The sequence below is a fragment of the Nuphar pumila genome, chromosome 2 (assembly GCF_984573655.1).
Source record: "Nuphar pumila chromosome 2, dmNupPumi1.hap1.1, whole genome shotgun sequence".
NCBI classification, from domain to species: Eukaryota; Viridiplantae; Streptophyta; class Magnoliopsida; order Nymphaeales; family Nymphaeaceae; genus Nuphar; species Nuphar pumila.
The window spans coordinates 114,481,864-114,496,244 of NC_143250.1; the positions used below are offsets into that span (position 1 = coordinate 114,481,864).

The window sequence follows — 14,381 nt, forward strand, 5'->3', positions numbered from 1 at the left end:
CCTCTTATAGGAACAGTCCATAATTTAAGATATACAAAAAATGTTTCAAATTCATATTAAACCTATGTCACAGGGATTCGGCTAGCAGGGTGCCGCACCCGCGTCGACGCGACTCGACGCGGGTGCGGGAGTGGGTGCGGCACCGGGTGCAGTCAACCCGATCCTGGGTGCGTTGACCGCACCCAGGATCATTTAGGTCCATTTTTTTTTGGATTTTTTTTTTAAAAAAAAAATTGCCCTATGAAATGGGCTGCGATTTTTTTTTAAAAAAAAATCTTCTGACAACAGCTGTCTGTCAGGGCTGCAAAATTTTTTTTAAAAAAAAAATCTGCTGACAGCAGCTGTCTGTCAGCTGCAGACAGCAGCTGCCTGTCAGGGCTGCGAATTTTTTTTTTAAAAAGTTTCTGCTGACACAACTGTCTGTCAGCTGCTGACAGCAGCTGTCTGTCAGGGCTGCAAATTTTTTTAAAAAAAAATTCTGCTGACAGCAGAGCTGTCTGTCAGCTGCTGGCAAAAAAACCAGCGTCGGAGAACCCCCGACCCCCTTTATATATATATATATATATATATATATATATATATATATATATATATATATATATATATATATATATATATATATATATATATATATATATATATATATATATATATATATATATTATTTTTTACATTTTTTCCCCTGCCGCACCCCCGCACCCGGGTTTTTTGGAAGTGCCGAATCCCCGCACCCGCACCCGCACCCGCACCCGCACCCATGTGACATAGTATTAAACACATACAAAGCTGCAATGCTATATCCACCTTGAACTCTGGTTATTAAACCAACTAATATTTATTTTATCAGCTATCATGACAACCTTGATATATATATTAATTATACCCATTATGGGTGTCGTTTTAAGAAGAAGTTATATATGTTATATATTTAATTAATTCTATAAATCTGTGTGTATTTGTGTAGAAAATAGACAACAGATATACATACATACATACATACACGTTAGGACATTATATTTTGCCGTTAATCCTGTTATGCTATGTAGTTTTTTTCAAAGCTATATAATTTGTTTCTAAGTTATATAATTAATTTCTCAATTATATAATTGGTTTCTCAGTTACTTTTTATAGTTTTTTTAATCCTGTTATGCTGTGTAGTTTTTTTCACAGCTATATAATTTGTTTCTAAGTTATATAATTAGTTTCTCAATTGTATAATCAGTTTTTCAGTTATATTATCAGTTTTTAAGTTACTTTTACATGTTAATCTCATATTTTTTAGTATTTATTTGAGATTTTCTAATTTTTATTGGTTGTTGCTTCATCAATAAAGCATTTTTTATTTATTTGTATTTTTAGATATTTTTTTATAATTTTTTTTTTAAGTTTTCAAAAAAAATTTGAGGCTTACCTCAGTTTTTGGTGGAGTGCCTTGCTACGCCTCAACGCTTTTCACAACATTGCCCAGCACCTATGTCACATGGGTGAGGGTGCGGGTGCGGGTGCGGGTGCGGGTGCGGGTGCGGGTGCGGGTGCGGGTGCGGGTGCGACACGGGTGCGGCACAATTTTAAAATTTTTGGACACGGGGACTCGGCAAAAAATAAAATATATATATATATATATATATATATAATTTTATTTTATTTTTAAAATGCCACAGCACAGTCCGTGTGACTGTGCACAGTCACAGTCACACAGTCACAGACTGTGCACACTGCACAGACTGTGCACAGTCTGTGACTGCAGCACTGTCACTCTTTTTATATATATTTTTTTAAATAAAAAATATAAAAAATTGGTTTTTTAGGGACATTTTTGGACTCGGTCAAAGTTGACCGAGTCCAAAATGTGGACGGACTCGGCCTGGACTCGTTGACCGAGTCCGACTCGGCGTTGACCCAGTACGGGCCGAGTCCGAAGCCGCACCCGAGTCCGCACCCGTGTCGGGGCGTGTCGACTCGGGTGCGGCACCTCCTTAGCCGAGTCTGTGTGACATAGCCCAGCACAGTAAACAAAATAGTAGATGTAATGGGGACCTCCAACAACCACAATGAAAATAGAACTAGAATTAAACAAATGACAAATAATTTGCTAATACTTCTTATAGGAACAGTTCATAATTTAGGATATACAAAAAATGTTTCAAATTCTCCACTCCATATTAAACACATACAAAGCTGCAACGCTGTATCCACCTTGAACACTGGTTATTAAACCAACTATTTATTTTATCAGCTATCATGACACCTTACTGATGAGGTGAGAAGTTTTTGACATATACCTCAGCGTGGCAAAGATTAGTGATCCACATGACTAATGTTGAAAATAAAAAGGTTTACTTAGCCACATGAAAAGTTTGACAAACATTGGAGAGAATGGTTTTGGATTCCATAACTATATCTTTTAATTGTCAGTGATTGAAGAAGAATGTGAACTTACGCAAGATCACCTCCAATAAGAAGCAAGTCCCCACGTGGTAGGAAACGCTTAAAACCCTCGCCTTTAATTTTAATTGAAGGCTGTGCAAGTAGCCGAGCCACAGCATATGAGGAATTACCACCATCCCCAGTATCGGCCATGAAATCAAACCACAGGTCCTCTTTTTCCTTGAAGTGATCATAGAAAAAGTCTTCTTTTTGGTCATTGACCTTACTCATCGCAGCCTGGTTAAGTGAGTCAGAAAACAAGAAATGCATATGAAATTTGAAACAACAGATTTACTTATACACAAATCTGCAGAAGAAGATGACTGAAAAATGAAATTTCAGAATGTGGTAGCTGACAGGAAATTTTAGCAATGTGTTGCATATAAGGTCAAGACAGGGAGGTACCTGCATCATCCGCATATCAAAACGTCCAACAAAAAGTGTTACAGATACCAGGAGATCAAAAACCGTCTTGAATAGATCAGTAGATGTCCTATAAAATTAAGTCATGATATCATAAAGGCCTTGGAAAGTTAGCTTACCATAAAATCATAAATAATAAACCCAGACATACCCAGAGTACCAAGGAACCATATCCAAGAAATCAGGTTTCATTTGTTTCTTCAAGTTTTCATACTCAGATAGTGACACAGGATGAGTTAATGTCCAGCTGAAATTGCACCCACAATATAAAAAAAAAATAAAAAAAAAAATAAAATGAAGATGGTAGAAAGCAGAACAATATTTTGATGAAAAGCCTGCAACCTAAAGCACAAAATCATAATATCTAAGACCCTAGAGCTCAGCAATTACGTGTTAACCATCAATCAGAAATCCAGTTCGCAATAGATTAACTTGAGACAAATAGAAATCCTTAAATCTGGTAATATAGCCATACAAAATGAATAGCATGCAGCCTGAAGGAAGCACATCTATGGTCTTCTTCCATGGAAACAATGTTTTTGTTCCATCCAAAAATATATAAAATGCAACAAGCGGAAAGCAGCAAACTAAGAATTAAAATCATCACCCACCCAGTTGACCTCTCCACTACATAATTGGCAATGTACAATCCTATGAATGTAGCCCACAATGAATAAATGGGGGAAATCTCATCTGATGGACCAGTGCAGGAACCACTGCAGACCAACTGAAACATATATGGAAGTTGTTAAAAACAGACAGAGATAAGAATTTAAACCAGAAAGCACCACTACCACATAAATAAGGAGTTGTGTAGCATTTATGGTGGCACATTATATGAAGGGGGAAAGCATCCATACCTCCCCATAGATGGCCCATTTAGAGAAAAGAGGATAATCGCTGGCAGACCCAACAGGTGCAAACCAGGATGAGCAAACTCGATCCTTCAATTCATGCATATGAAGGAATTTGGATAACCAAGTTCGTTTTTCTTCAGTCTTCCAAAATGGAAAAGAAAACCAGCCAGAATTCCTCCTTCCCAATGATTTTTCCCGTAAAATAGCACGATTACCACAATGACTATAAAATACACAACACGCTATGCTTAGAACCTGCATGCAAGAAATAAGAAGTTCATCACATCTTCAGAGGACATGCAACACTAATGGATGAATGAAAATACATATATTTTACCTCCTAATTTGAGCATGCTCCAGAGTGCTTACCGCACAGTTCTGGATGATTGTCAAGATTTCTGGCCGTTTTCCAGCAACACGAGCCATAAGTCCAACATACCATAGCCCCAGAAAAATGATGTGAAAAATAATAAGAAACAATACAGATGAGAAGTATAATGTCAAAAAGAGAGAGAGATTCATCCTCATATCGACTCCCATTGATTGAAAACTAGGGAGGTGGTACAAAGCAGCAATAAATATCCACGCAACATACCTGCAAAATAGTGTGTTCACAATTAAAAATTACTTGTACCTAATGCAAACAAAACCCCAACCTTCAATAAACATTAGGTTCCGTCAGCAAGCAGATGCAGCAATTGACCATGGGACTATGGAGAAAAACAGTGCAGACTTGATACATACCAACGGCTGAAATTGGAATAGCTTGGCTTAATAGTTTTCCTGACAAATGGGGATGAAAAAAAATAAAAAAATCCAATTAAACATGCATATATTGACCACCATTTGATGTTGTTGTCCAACTTCTGGATGAGCGTATGCATGTTATCTGAGGAGATAAAGAACAGACAGCCCACAAACACAGCAATCATCGCATGCTGTGAATGCTCATGTGGATAAGGATATTTATATCTCAAAATTGTTCGAACACGCTCCATTCTGAGGGTATCCAAGAAGGGAGCCATTGGTTGCTTCGTGGAATCCATTTTCAATACTTGAATTAGCTCATATAACTTCAGCCCTGAAAGTATTTGTGAAGACAATATTCTTGAAACTTGAAAGGCAGATCATCCAGCATAAAGTAACTGTTCCAAACAGTGTGCTTGTTTCTGAATAAAGAATCTGCAAGAACAAAAGACGTTTTCTGTTTAAAATTCAATGTGAATCCAAATAAACATATCATTAGCCATAATCACTTGAGATGGCATGGCTGTGTATTCACATCCTAGTATCTAAAAACCAACCACTCAACATTATAGGAATGGCACCAACACCCATGAAAGCACAAAAAGTGAGGTTCTACATATGGTACAAAAAGGAGAAAATATTTCCGTGTCTCTGTATGTGCAGCTTCAAGTAGATAATAAAACAAGTCAGACTGAGCATATAAGCAAGCATGAAATAGCCATAAAAAACACTGTCACCAAAAGAGAACAAGTACATAAGGGAACTCACTGCAAATCCACAACAACAATCCAGTAGGTACAGAAGCTCCCCAGAGTTGACACCCGATTCCCATTTTCCTTTTAAACACAGTGGATGAAATAAAGAATGATCCTATCGAGAATTAAGAAAATAAATCCATGTGACACTCAAAGGTCAAGGCCAACCAAAGACAAGCTCTACCTAAGTTTGCACCCAAAACAGAACTCGAACCTTTTACTGTTGCATATTGTATTGTTACATCATATGTATATGATAATTCAATCTCACAGAAAATAGTTTTGGACAATTTCTTCTTTTCTCACGTTTTCTTTTAAATGAAGTGAATGAAATACATAGTGATGGTATCAAGAATTAACAAAGTAAACCAATGTGACACTCAAGGGTCAAGGACTCAAGGCCAATGAAGGACAAGCTTTACCCAAGTTTTCACCCAAAACAGAACTTGACCTTTGTCTGTGCACGTTATTTTGTTGCATCATATGCATGCGATAATTCTATGCACAAAGGAGATAGTTTTGGAGAATTTCTCCTTTTTCCCATGTTTTAGTTTGTCTTTTGAAGCTACAATCATTAACAAAAGAGGAAGACAAGGCTGCAAAAATCAACATTTGAAGAAAAGTTAGTAAAGGAATGACAAAGAATGTTTCACCAGTAACACCAAGTAAAATTATATACATACAAGATACACATACATATATTCCACTAGAAGAGCATGTAACACATTCAGGAGTACCATCTATGAATATTACATTGGTATGAAAGGTTCTTAATGTTAGTTGAGCACCTAGTTCTCCAATGGATTGATCCACAAAAAACTGCTGCTTCTCCCAATTCAGTCAGGTCACTGGGAGTGGGAATCTGAACATAACATAATGGATAGATCCAAGATGCACTTCAGCAAATTTTACGCGCGCACACACACACACACACACACACACACACACACACACACACACACACACACACACACACACACACACATATATATATATATATATATATATATATATATATATATATCATAGTCACAAATATTGCCCAGATTTTGAAAATCTCATGATATTTTCGTGATAAATTGAGAAAACATATTTTTCCCGACATTCGTGAGATTTTCAAAATCTTGGTATTTTTTAATATCTCGCAATATTATCGCAGTATTGAATGCAGAAGAAACTTTATGCAAAGGCAGTTCCGTACCTTTGCCCTCATTCAAATCTCTTTAACCCATAAAAAAGACTTTAAGAAAAAGGTGCCCACCTGGCAACCTTTCTTCTGCAGCAAGCCTTGTGTATTCCCAAGGCCAAAAAGGGAAACTAAAAAAAAAAATTGAAAAAAAGATGCCTACAGCACTCATCCTCCCCAATGCAAAAAGTAAATGGTAGGGTTTCTCTTCAATAACCTGAGGGTTTATGTCACATGGGTGCGGGTGCGGGGATGTGGCACTTCCAAAAAACCCGGGTGCGGGGGTGCGGCAAAAATATAAAAAATTATATATATATATATATATATATATATATATATATATATATATATATATATAAAGTCCAAAAGTTTGACATAAATGACCCTGGGTGTGTTGACTGCACCCAGGGTCAGGTTGACCGCATCGGGTGCGGGTGCGGCACCTAGTTGGAGAATCCCTGTGACATATAGGGCAAAAAAAAAAATCTTGGCAATTTTTTTTTAAGTCTGAAAAAATGGACCAAAATGACCCTGGGTGCATTGACCGCACCGGCGTCGCATCGCGTCGATGCGGGTGCGGCACCCTGCTAGCAGAATCCCTGTGACATAGCTGAGGGGACCTTTCCTCTACTCCTTGTCGATATGGGACTAATTCCCTTTACCTATTATTCAATGTATGCTCTTGGTTAAGTCTTGCCCACTGAACTTAATTATTAAATGCTCATCACTTATTAAGCATGCTATATTTGAAACTTTTAACATATAATATTTTGTATAATGTATCTATTCCTCTTATTACCCTAAAAAGAATATAATATTCTCTTATTATTATATATGTATTTAGAATATATTGTAATAAACCGAGATTTTTCCTGAAAAACATACAAATTTTTAAATCTCCTGAGATATTCACTTGACGAGAAATTATTGAGAACGATATTTGTGACTATATGTATATATATATAATATATATAATTCAAGATAAACCTTGCATCTCTGATTTCTAGTTAGATAGTACAGCCATTAGGGGTGGGCAATGGGCTTATGCAGTCTGTTGACAGGTGGAAACATCAGGTCTAAGCCCAGACCAGACCGAGCTGGGTCCCAAGAGCATGGCATGCTTGAAAGGCCAAAAGATGTTTTTAAAGATCATATTTGTATCATAAAATGTCCTCTAGTTGTACTTGATCCTATGTCACATGGACACCTTGCATGCGTATCCCATATCGAAATGATATGACACTTCATCGGCACAGTCAAACGAGTTTCAAGCACAATCAACATTGTGTCATTAACTTTATCTATTTTCTTTTATGATCTTATTTACTTATTCCATATTTACTTGGGTTATTTTTCTTTTAAAATTTGTCATCAACTACATTACATTTCAATTTCAACTTAGTTTCATAATTTGATGTTCCTAAATGTAGTGATTTAAAATTGCTGTTTTATACATACATCTGTTTTAAAAATTATTGTATCATACTAAGTGTATCCACATCATGTCCGCTCTCGCATTTGTATCCATGTGACATAGACTTGATCTAACCTGTGGTTTGATGAGTCCATCCATCAGCACAGAAGCATATAGTTAACTTGTGTGCAAATAGACAAAAGGGCAGGAAGGATGATCTCAAAGATTACAAATGGGATACTGAAACCCCAAAGTATCCAGCATATATTTGCCTCTATGAGGCTTAACAATAATAGGTTCATTAACTAACCAACAGTGTTCCAAAAGATAACCTTGTGCAACATCACCAATTATTTGTACTAAGATGATCAAGCAAAAATATTTCCACTAAAATTGCTCCATTGCATGACAATGACATATTATCAAGTCTTACATGTAAATACATCTAATGGACATGTCATGATATACATGACCTGGGCAACTCTATGTACATTCTATTAAAAGTCACAAGTGGAATTATCAAGATCCTTAATAAAATCCATCAATTTCATGATCCTAATCATCTTTCAAAGTCTCACAGGATGAAAGAAACAAGAAGTTAATTTGATATCCAACAAGGCTCTACCTTTACAATGTGGGGATCTAATTTATTTTAGTCTGCATCACCAAGTCCAAGCACAACATAAGCTTCAAATATGTTCACCCAGTTAACAGTTCCTGTACATGATACAAAATGCTCCCATGTGGTATACTTCTCATTGCTGTTTACCAAGCATTGATGAACTTCACTAAGATCCACATAACTTTACTATTTGCTTGCATAGAACAGTTCAACAACCTAAATAATTCCAACGATGAAAGTAGAACAGGTTGCTTCCTTTCCACCTCCTCGTTCAACCAAGTAATTGTAAGCTTAGTATCATTATCCTACTATTGCAAAAGGACAATATTCTCACACAATGAACACCTTATGGTCATTTCCTATTCAGATCCCACATGTGCCCCAGTAAAGCCACTTAATGTTTGACACTGCAAGACTAAAAAATTCACCCAATTTCAGAACATTCTTTTCTTAAATATGCAGGTTGCTTCAATTTGTGAAATATCAAGTTTGAAGAAGTATAAAAACAGAACATATAAAATGTGATCTAATGGCCATTACAAACATATACTTCAAACATAAAGAACAGCATAATACTGGGTTTCCTATTGCAGGTCACAACCTCACAACCACTATACAACAGGTCCACAATTCAATCGATCTTAAGTCGAATACTGGGACAATTGAGCATGAGCTACCCAGTCTCATGAATATGAAATAAATATAAATTCTCCATTTAGAAATGACATGAAGGAAAAAATTTCATCAGTGAAGAAGATGCAGATTACCAACAACAGAACTCGTAGTAATTAATGTGCTCAAGCTACAAAACAATTTAGTGCATCATATGCTCAGATTTCGTAACATACAAGTGGTGGCTTCACCTCCAAGCTTGTGCAGTAGATTTCACCACTTACAACCAACTAGGCTTAACACGTAAAATGACCTATGAACTTTTTCAGATAAGAAGAAACTCTTCTTTCACGTCCGTCTGATTTTCATTGCAAAAAACATACGGATACTTTTTATCTATAACACACAGCACGAAACGGGAGCACTAAAAGCCATACACGTCCAACCAGAAGAAGAACGAATCAACCTCGCAAATACCAACATTTCAAAATATGCATTTCAGAAAATTTATGCAGCAGAATGACCAACAACATCTTGGAGTTTACTAATGGAGACTTCTGACCTACCTGACACAAACCCCCCATTGGGTAAGCAAAACCTTGAGTTCATCGAATTCTTTCAATCGCGCAGACACCAAGAGCACTAAAAAAAGGAAGAAGAAAAGAAAAGCTAATGGCACAATAATCATCCCACGACAAGAAGTGCCTAAACCCAAAACAAAGAAACTATGATTGCCGCGAGGATAAAACACAACCCTCAAATCAAACACAACAAAAACATGATCCTCGAGTCCATCCAAACAGAACCTCTTCCATCCTCTTCCCTACACTGATAAGCACTCCGAAACCAGAGTGGAGGGGAAAAGGAATTACCCAAATTAGCATCCACTGTTTGAGGCACTAACGTCTCCGAACAAGAGTCCAAAATCACTCGACTGCGTTCTTGCAATAAAACGCGGAATTTTCAACGGAAAAACCCAATACACCCTTTTAAAGACAACAAAGATTGGAATATATTCTCACCTCATCTAATCTTTATTCCCCATAATTTTACCCCTCAAATTACATCCATCAAACAAGAATTCAGAGATACTGAACCATGCACATGAACAAGGACTTACAGAAGAGAAGGAAAGAAGCAAAAGAAAGAGTTGGGTGCTCACCTGAACCGCAGGAGAGAGAGAGAGAGAGAGAGAGAGCATTCGTAATTTTCTAAGGAGGAAATATTATAGGACCGACTTGAGCATCTCTGGTTGGGAGGGAACTCCAAAGTCATATTCTTCCTTTTCTTCTCTCTCTCTCAAGTGATCTGAAAAATCACTTTTAGAAAAGTGATTTGACAGATCACCTGATCTGCTCTCTCTCTCTCTCTTAGTCAAAGAAGCGAGCATTTTTTTTCGATGAGCGGTCATATTAGGGTTAATGTCACATGGATACGACAATAAGACACGTGACACGTTATTCTTGTGCGATTATTTCAGTAAGGATACTAAATAAAAGAATTCGGGTAGAAGGTAAGTTGGAGTATCTTTTTATTTTTCTTGATGACTAATAATAACCAACACCCAAGCAAGAGAAAACCCCATGTGGAGACCCACGATCACCTTTCTTACTTGGCCTACCTCTGAAAACTACGACGAACACACTCGTGCACCAGTAGAGTTTGATCCGGCATTTTCAACTGGACACCTTCACAACTGTCCACCGGTCATGCGGATGACCCGCCCGGTGGAATACCTTGTGACATAGGTTAAGGATGTAGACAGGTCAGATGTTCGGCTCGTAAAGAGCTTGTTTGAACTTGTAAAATAAGTTCAGCAAGATGAACATAGATATTTGACTCAGCTTAGCTTAACTCATACATGCTTGTTAATCAATAATAAATATATGTAGATATATTTCATATGACATAAAGGAGTGTAAAATAAATAGTGGAACTGTTTATTCTATTGCTCGCAATTTCAGCTTAGATTAACTCATACATGTTTCTTAATCCATAATAAATATATGTAGATATATTTCATATGACATAATGTAGTATAAAAATAAATAGTGGAAGCTATTGCTTGCAATTTGAAACAATGTATTTCTTTAATTTTTAATGTGTTAGCATGAGCTAGGCTCAATTAGTTTAGAGTACAAACCTTATTACTTTGAGCATAAAAATTTTAGACACGAATGTTCTTTTTTTGAAAGGCAAGCTAGGGTTAGGCAGACCCCTACCAGATTGTATTACAAAAAAAAAAAACTCCACTACAGCTCTCTATGTATCGCCCCTTGAAGGGAACCAATGAGGGGGGTGGTTAGGGATGGCAGTGGACCGGGGTGGGGGAGGGGCACAAGGTCTTCACCCCTGCCCCATCTCAAAATCCGGACTTCCATCCCCGCACGGGTTTGAATTTTAACCTCCATCCCACCTTCATCCCTGTTTCATGTCCACCATCCCCAGTCCAAACGGGGTGAGGCGAGGCGGGGCTCCATTTTCTCTCGGTCCATTGCCATCTCTAAAGAAGAATTGGGGATGGGGCGGGGCAGGGGAAAGCGTAAGTGAATCCCCGTTTCATGTCCTCCATCCCTGGTCCAAACTAAGCGAGACGGGTCGGGGCTCCATTTCCCTTAGTTCCACTGCCATCCCTAGGAGTGGTCTTTCCATGATTTTTGAACACCCCCTTTCCAATTTTTTGCCAATTTGGCTAAGTATCTTTCTATCGACTTAGTCATATATGTCATTTTCTTTATACAAAATCTGTCAAACATATATCCAAAGGAACGAGAGGTTGAGGGAAGCTTACCATCTAAAAAATAGTTGATTTTGGCCACAAGATCCTCCCTTTAACTCCAGTGGATCTAAAAAAAAGGAACGAGAGGTGAGAGGAGGTCTCTAGAGATCTGTCATGTGAGCCACTAGCGGATGCTATAGAGGTTTACCGCCCTTATTCATAAACCAACAATGGTAGGGCAGCAGAGGAAGAGGTGCAACGAGCTTTCTGTATCTGTTTCACAGAGAGCACAACGGTTTGGAATATGATGACCCAGCTTTTGCAACCTCTCTTGCATGAGAAGCCGGTCCTCGATAGCCAATCTGAGATTAAAAGATCCCTAGGAGAAAAACCTTCTTGGCCCAGATCATTTTGAAGATCATATCCTTCTGAGCACGCACCTTGGCCACCTCCCAAACTGCTTTGGAGAAGGTGATAGATGGAGTCCAACTAAGGCAGTCCGGTGCGACTTTTTACATTCTAGGCTTCCCCTCATCTATTCATGATTATTTTGGCGATGACTTTTTACACAAAATTACACAATCCAATATGTCTAAATTGGCTCAGTTTACAAGCTCCTCCCATTTTAGGAATAAGGACCATGTGGGTGTAGTTGATCATCTTTAAGAGTTTCTCTGATTATAAGAAGTTACATCATTCCCTACAATGTGCCAAAATTTTTGAAAAAAGTGTAATGCCCTAAAAATTTAAACTTAAAATTTTCATTTCAATTTTTTTTAACACAATGAAAGACATTTTTAAAATAGAAATCTACTTTAATCCTTGGGCCCATTGCAGGTTGAAAAATAAAAACAAACCACAATAATTATTTCAAAAATATTTCATTTCATTGAATGAATATCAGAGTTTATATAAGTTAAAAACACAATGACTAAGAGATAATTCAAATCAACCTAATATATACCAAAATTTTAGTCAAGTCTTCAAGCATTGTAGCATTCGTCCGTTCATTTATGTAAACCTGAAATTTTTTAAATAAAATAAGTGAGACAACTTAATGTCACAGTGTCTACTAGTCGGGTCTCTAGCATGTACATAATCACGTACACAAAAATATGTGACATTATACAATATAATACGCATACATAAGACACATCTCCTTTATGTGCTTTTTCGCAATCACAATTGAACTATGCATTTATTAATATGTATTCTTATTTCATTTCACATAGCAATCTTTTTAACTAAATTGAATCTAATTACTTGTGATTAATTGAATGATTATAAGGAATTACTTTCATCTCACAATCTCTTATGATTATGTATATAACCAAAATAATTTAATCTAAATAATCATAAAGAATTATTTACACATCATATTTTTTATGATTATAACAATCAATTTAAGCAATTAATTAAACAAATAATTATGTATCTAGGTGCTTATCTTATATGCATGAATAATATTAATATCTTTCAAATTAAATTGCTTTTGCATTAAATGTCGTGCTAGTAAACATTTCACAAAATTAAGCGACAATCCTAATTTAATAAGTCGATGCATTACTAGCTCGGTCAAAACTGCAACCTTTCAAACTTTCAAGAGATGTTTATTCAAACATTTCATTTTCATATTTTACCCATGTGCCAACACCAAGTGTTCGTAATTCCTATGTCAAGGAACCACATCACTGGTAAATCACAGTGCAACTGTTAACACACATGTACATAGTTGGACTGTCCAACTCTGTCAGTCGAGTTTGTCCCCCTAATCAGTCGTGGTTGAGGGACAAAGGCCTCTTTTAACTTTTAAGTGTCCAAACTACCTGGTATTGAGAATTATCCCTCACAGAGACTACTGAAAATTCTATGAGATTGGTGTTGATGTCAGTTCACATTTGACCAACTCATTTGTTCACAATCTTTTACATGTGATGAGCTCCAAATCATTTGTGCAACTTTTTTATCCTTTTGAGATTATATTCTCAATGAATATTATTTTTAAAATAAATACCATAGTTTAAAAACACATCGGGTTTACCCGGTGACTCGGTTGACTCGACCCAGATTGCCCAGTCATTGGGTCAAAAACCAGGTTTAACTCGACTTTAACAAAACTCAGCCGAGTCATGAGCGAGTCATGCATATATATGTATATAATATATTTTATATATAATTACATATATTATATAAAATATAATATAAATATTATGTATATTATATAAAAATATGATTATATATGTATTAATAAAATATATTTAAAAAATATCATATAATGTATATTATATATAATATATTGGTAAAATACTATAAAATATAGATTATATATATTTATATTTATATATTTTATATAAATATAAAGTTAACATGATCTGATCAAGTCATTGAGTTGACCCAGTTGAGTCATCGTGTTGACTCGACTGAGTCATAAGTCACTCAAGAATGAGCCGAGTGATGAGTCGCTGGGTTTTAAAACATTGATAAATACAACATGCTCAAAAATTCACAATAGTTGCACTTTTGGGTCAATACCCATAAAAACTTTTCATGTTATGCAGTTACAATGTTTACTACAATTGCAATTAAACATAAATAACATGAATTATCAATATAAAGCAT

At 36.3% G+C, this 14,381-nt stretch overlaps 1 protein-coding gene across 3 annotated transcripts in view; it reads right to left on the minus strand.

Moving 5' to 3' along the window:
- Nucleotides 1–10,334, minus strand: part of LOC149846817 (uncharacterized) — a 48,461-nt gene extending 38,127 nt beyond the window's left edge. The window contains exons 1-8 of one of the 3 annotated variants that reach the window (XM_089998158.1): nt 10,206–10,334; nt 4,452–4,889; nt 4,077–4,302; nt 3,711–3,962; nt 3,462–3,577; nt 3,002–3,097; nt 2,833–2,920; nt 2,441–2,664 (exon numbers count right to left, since the gene is read on the minus strand). In XM_089998158.1, coding sequence (XP_089854284.1) covers nt 2,441–2,664; nt 2,833–2,920; nt 3,002–3,097; nt 3,462–3,577; nt 3,711–3,962; nt 4,077–4,302; nt 4,452–4,753 — 1,304 coding nt within the window. In that variant the 5' untranslated portion in view covers nt 4,754–4,889; nt 10,206–10,334. Of the gene's footprint in view, nt 1–2,440; nt 2,665–2,832; nt 2,921–3,001; nt 3,098–3,461; nt 3,578–3,710; nt 3,963–4,044; nt 4,303–4,451; nt 4,890–10,205 lie in introns of those variants that run through there. The other 2 variants (XM_089998159.1, XM_089998160.1) reach the window with 2 other exon arrangements.
- Nucleotides 10,335–14,381: the final 4,047 nt, after the last annotated feature.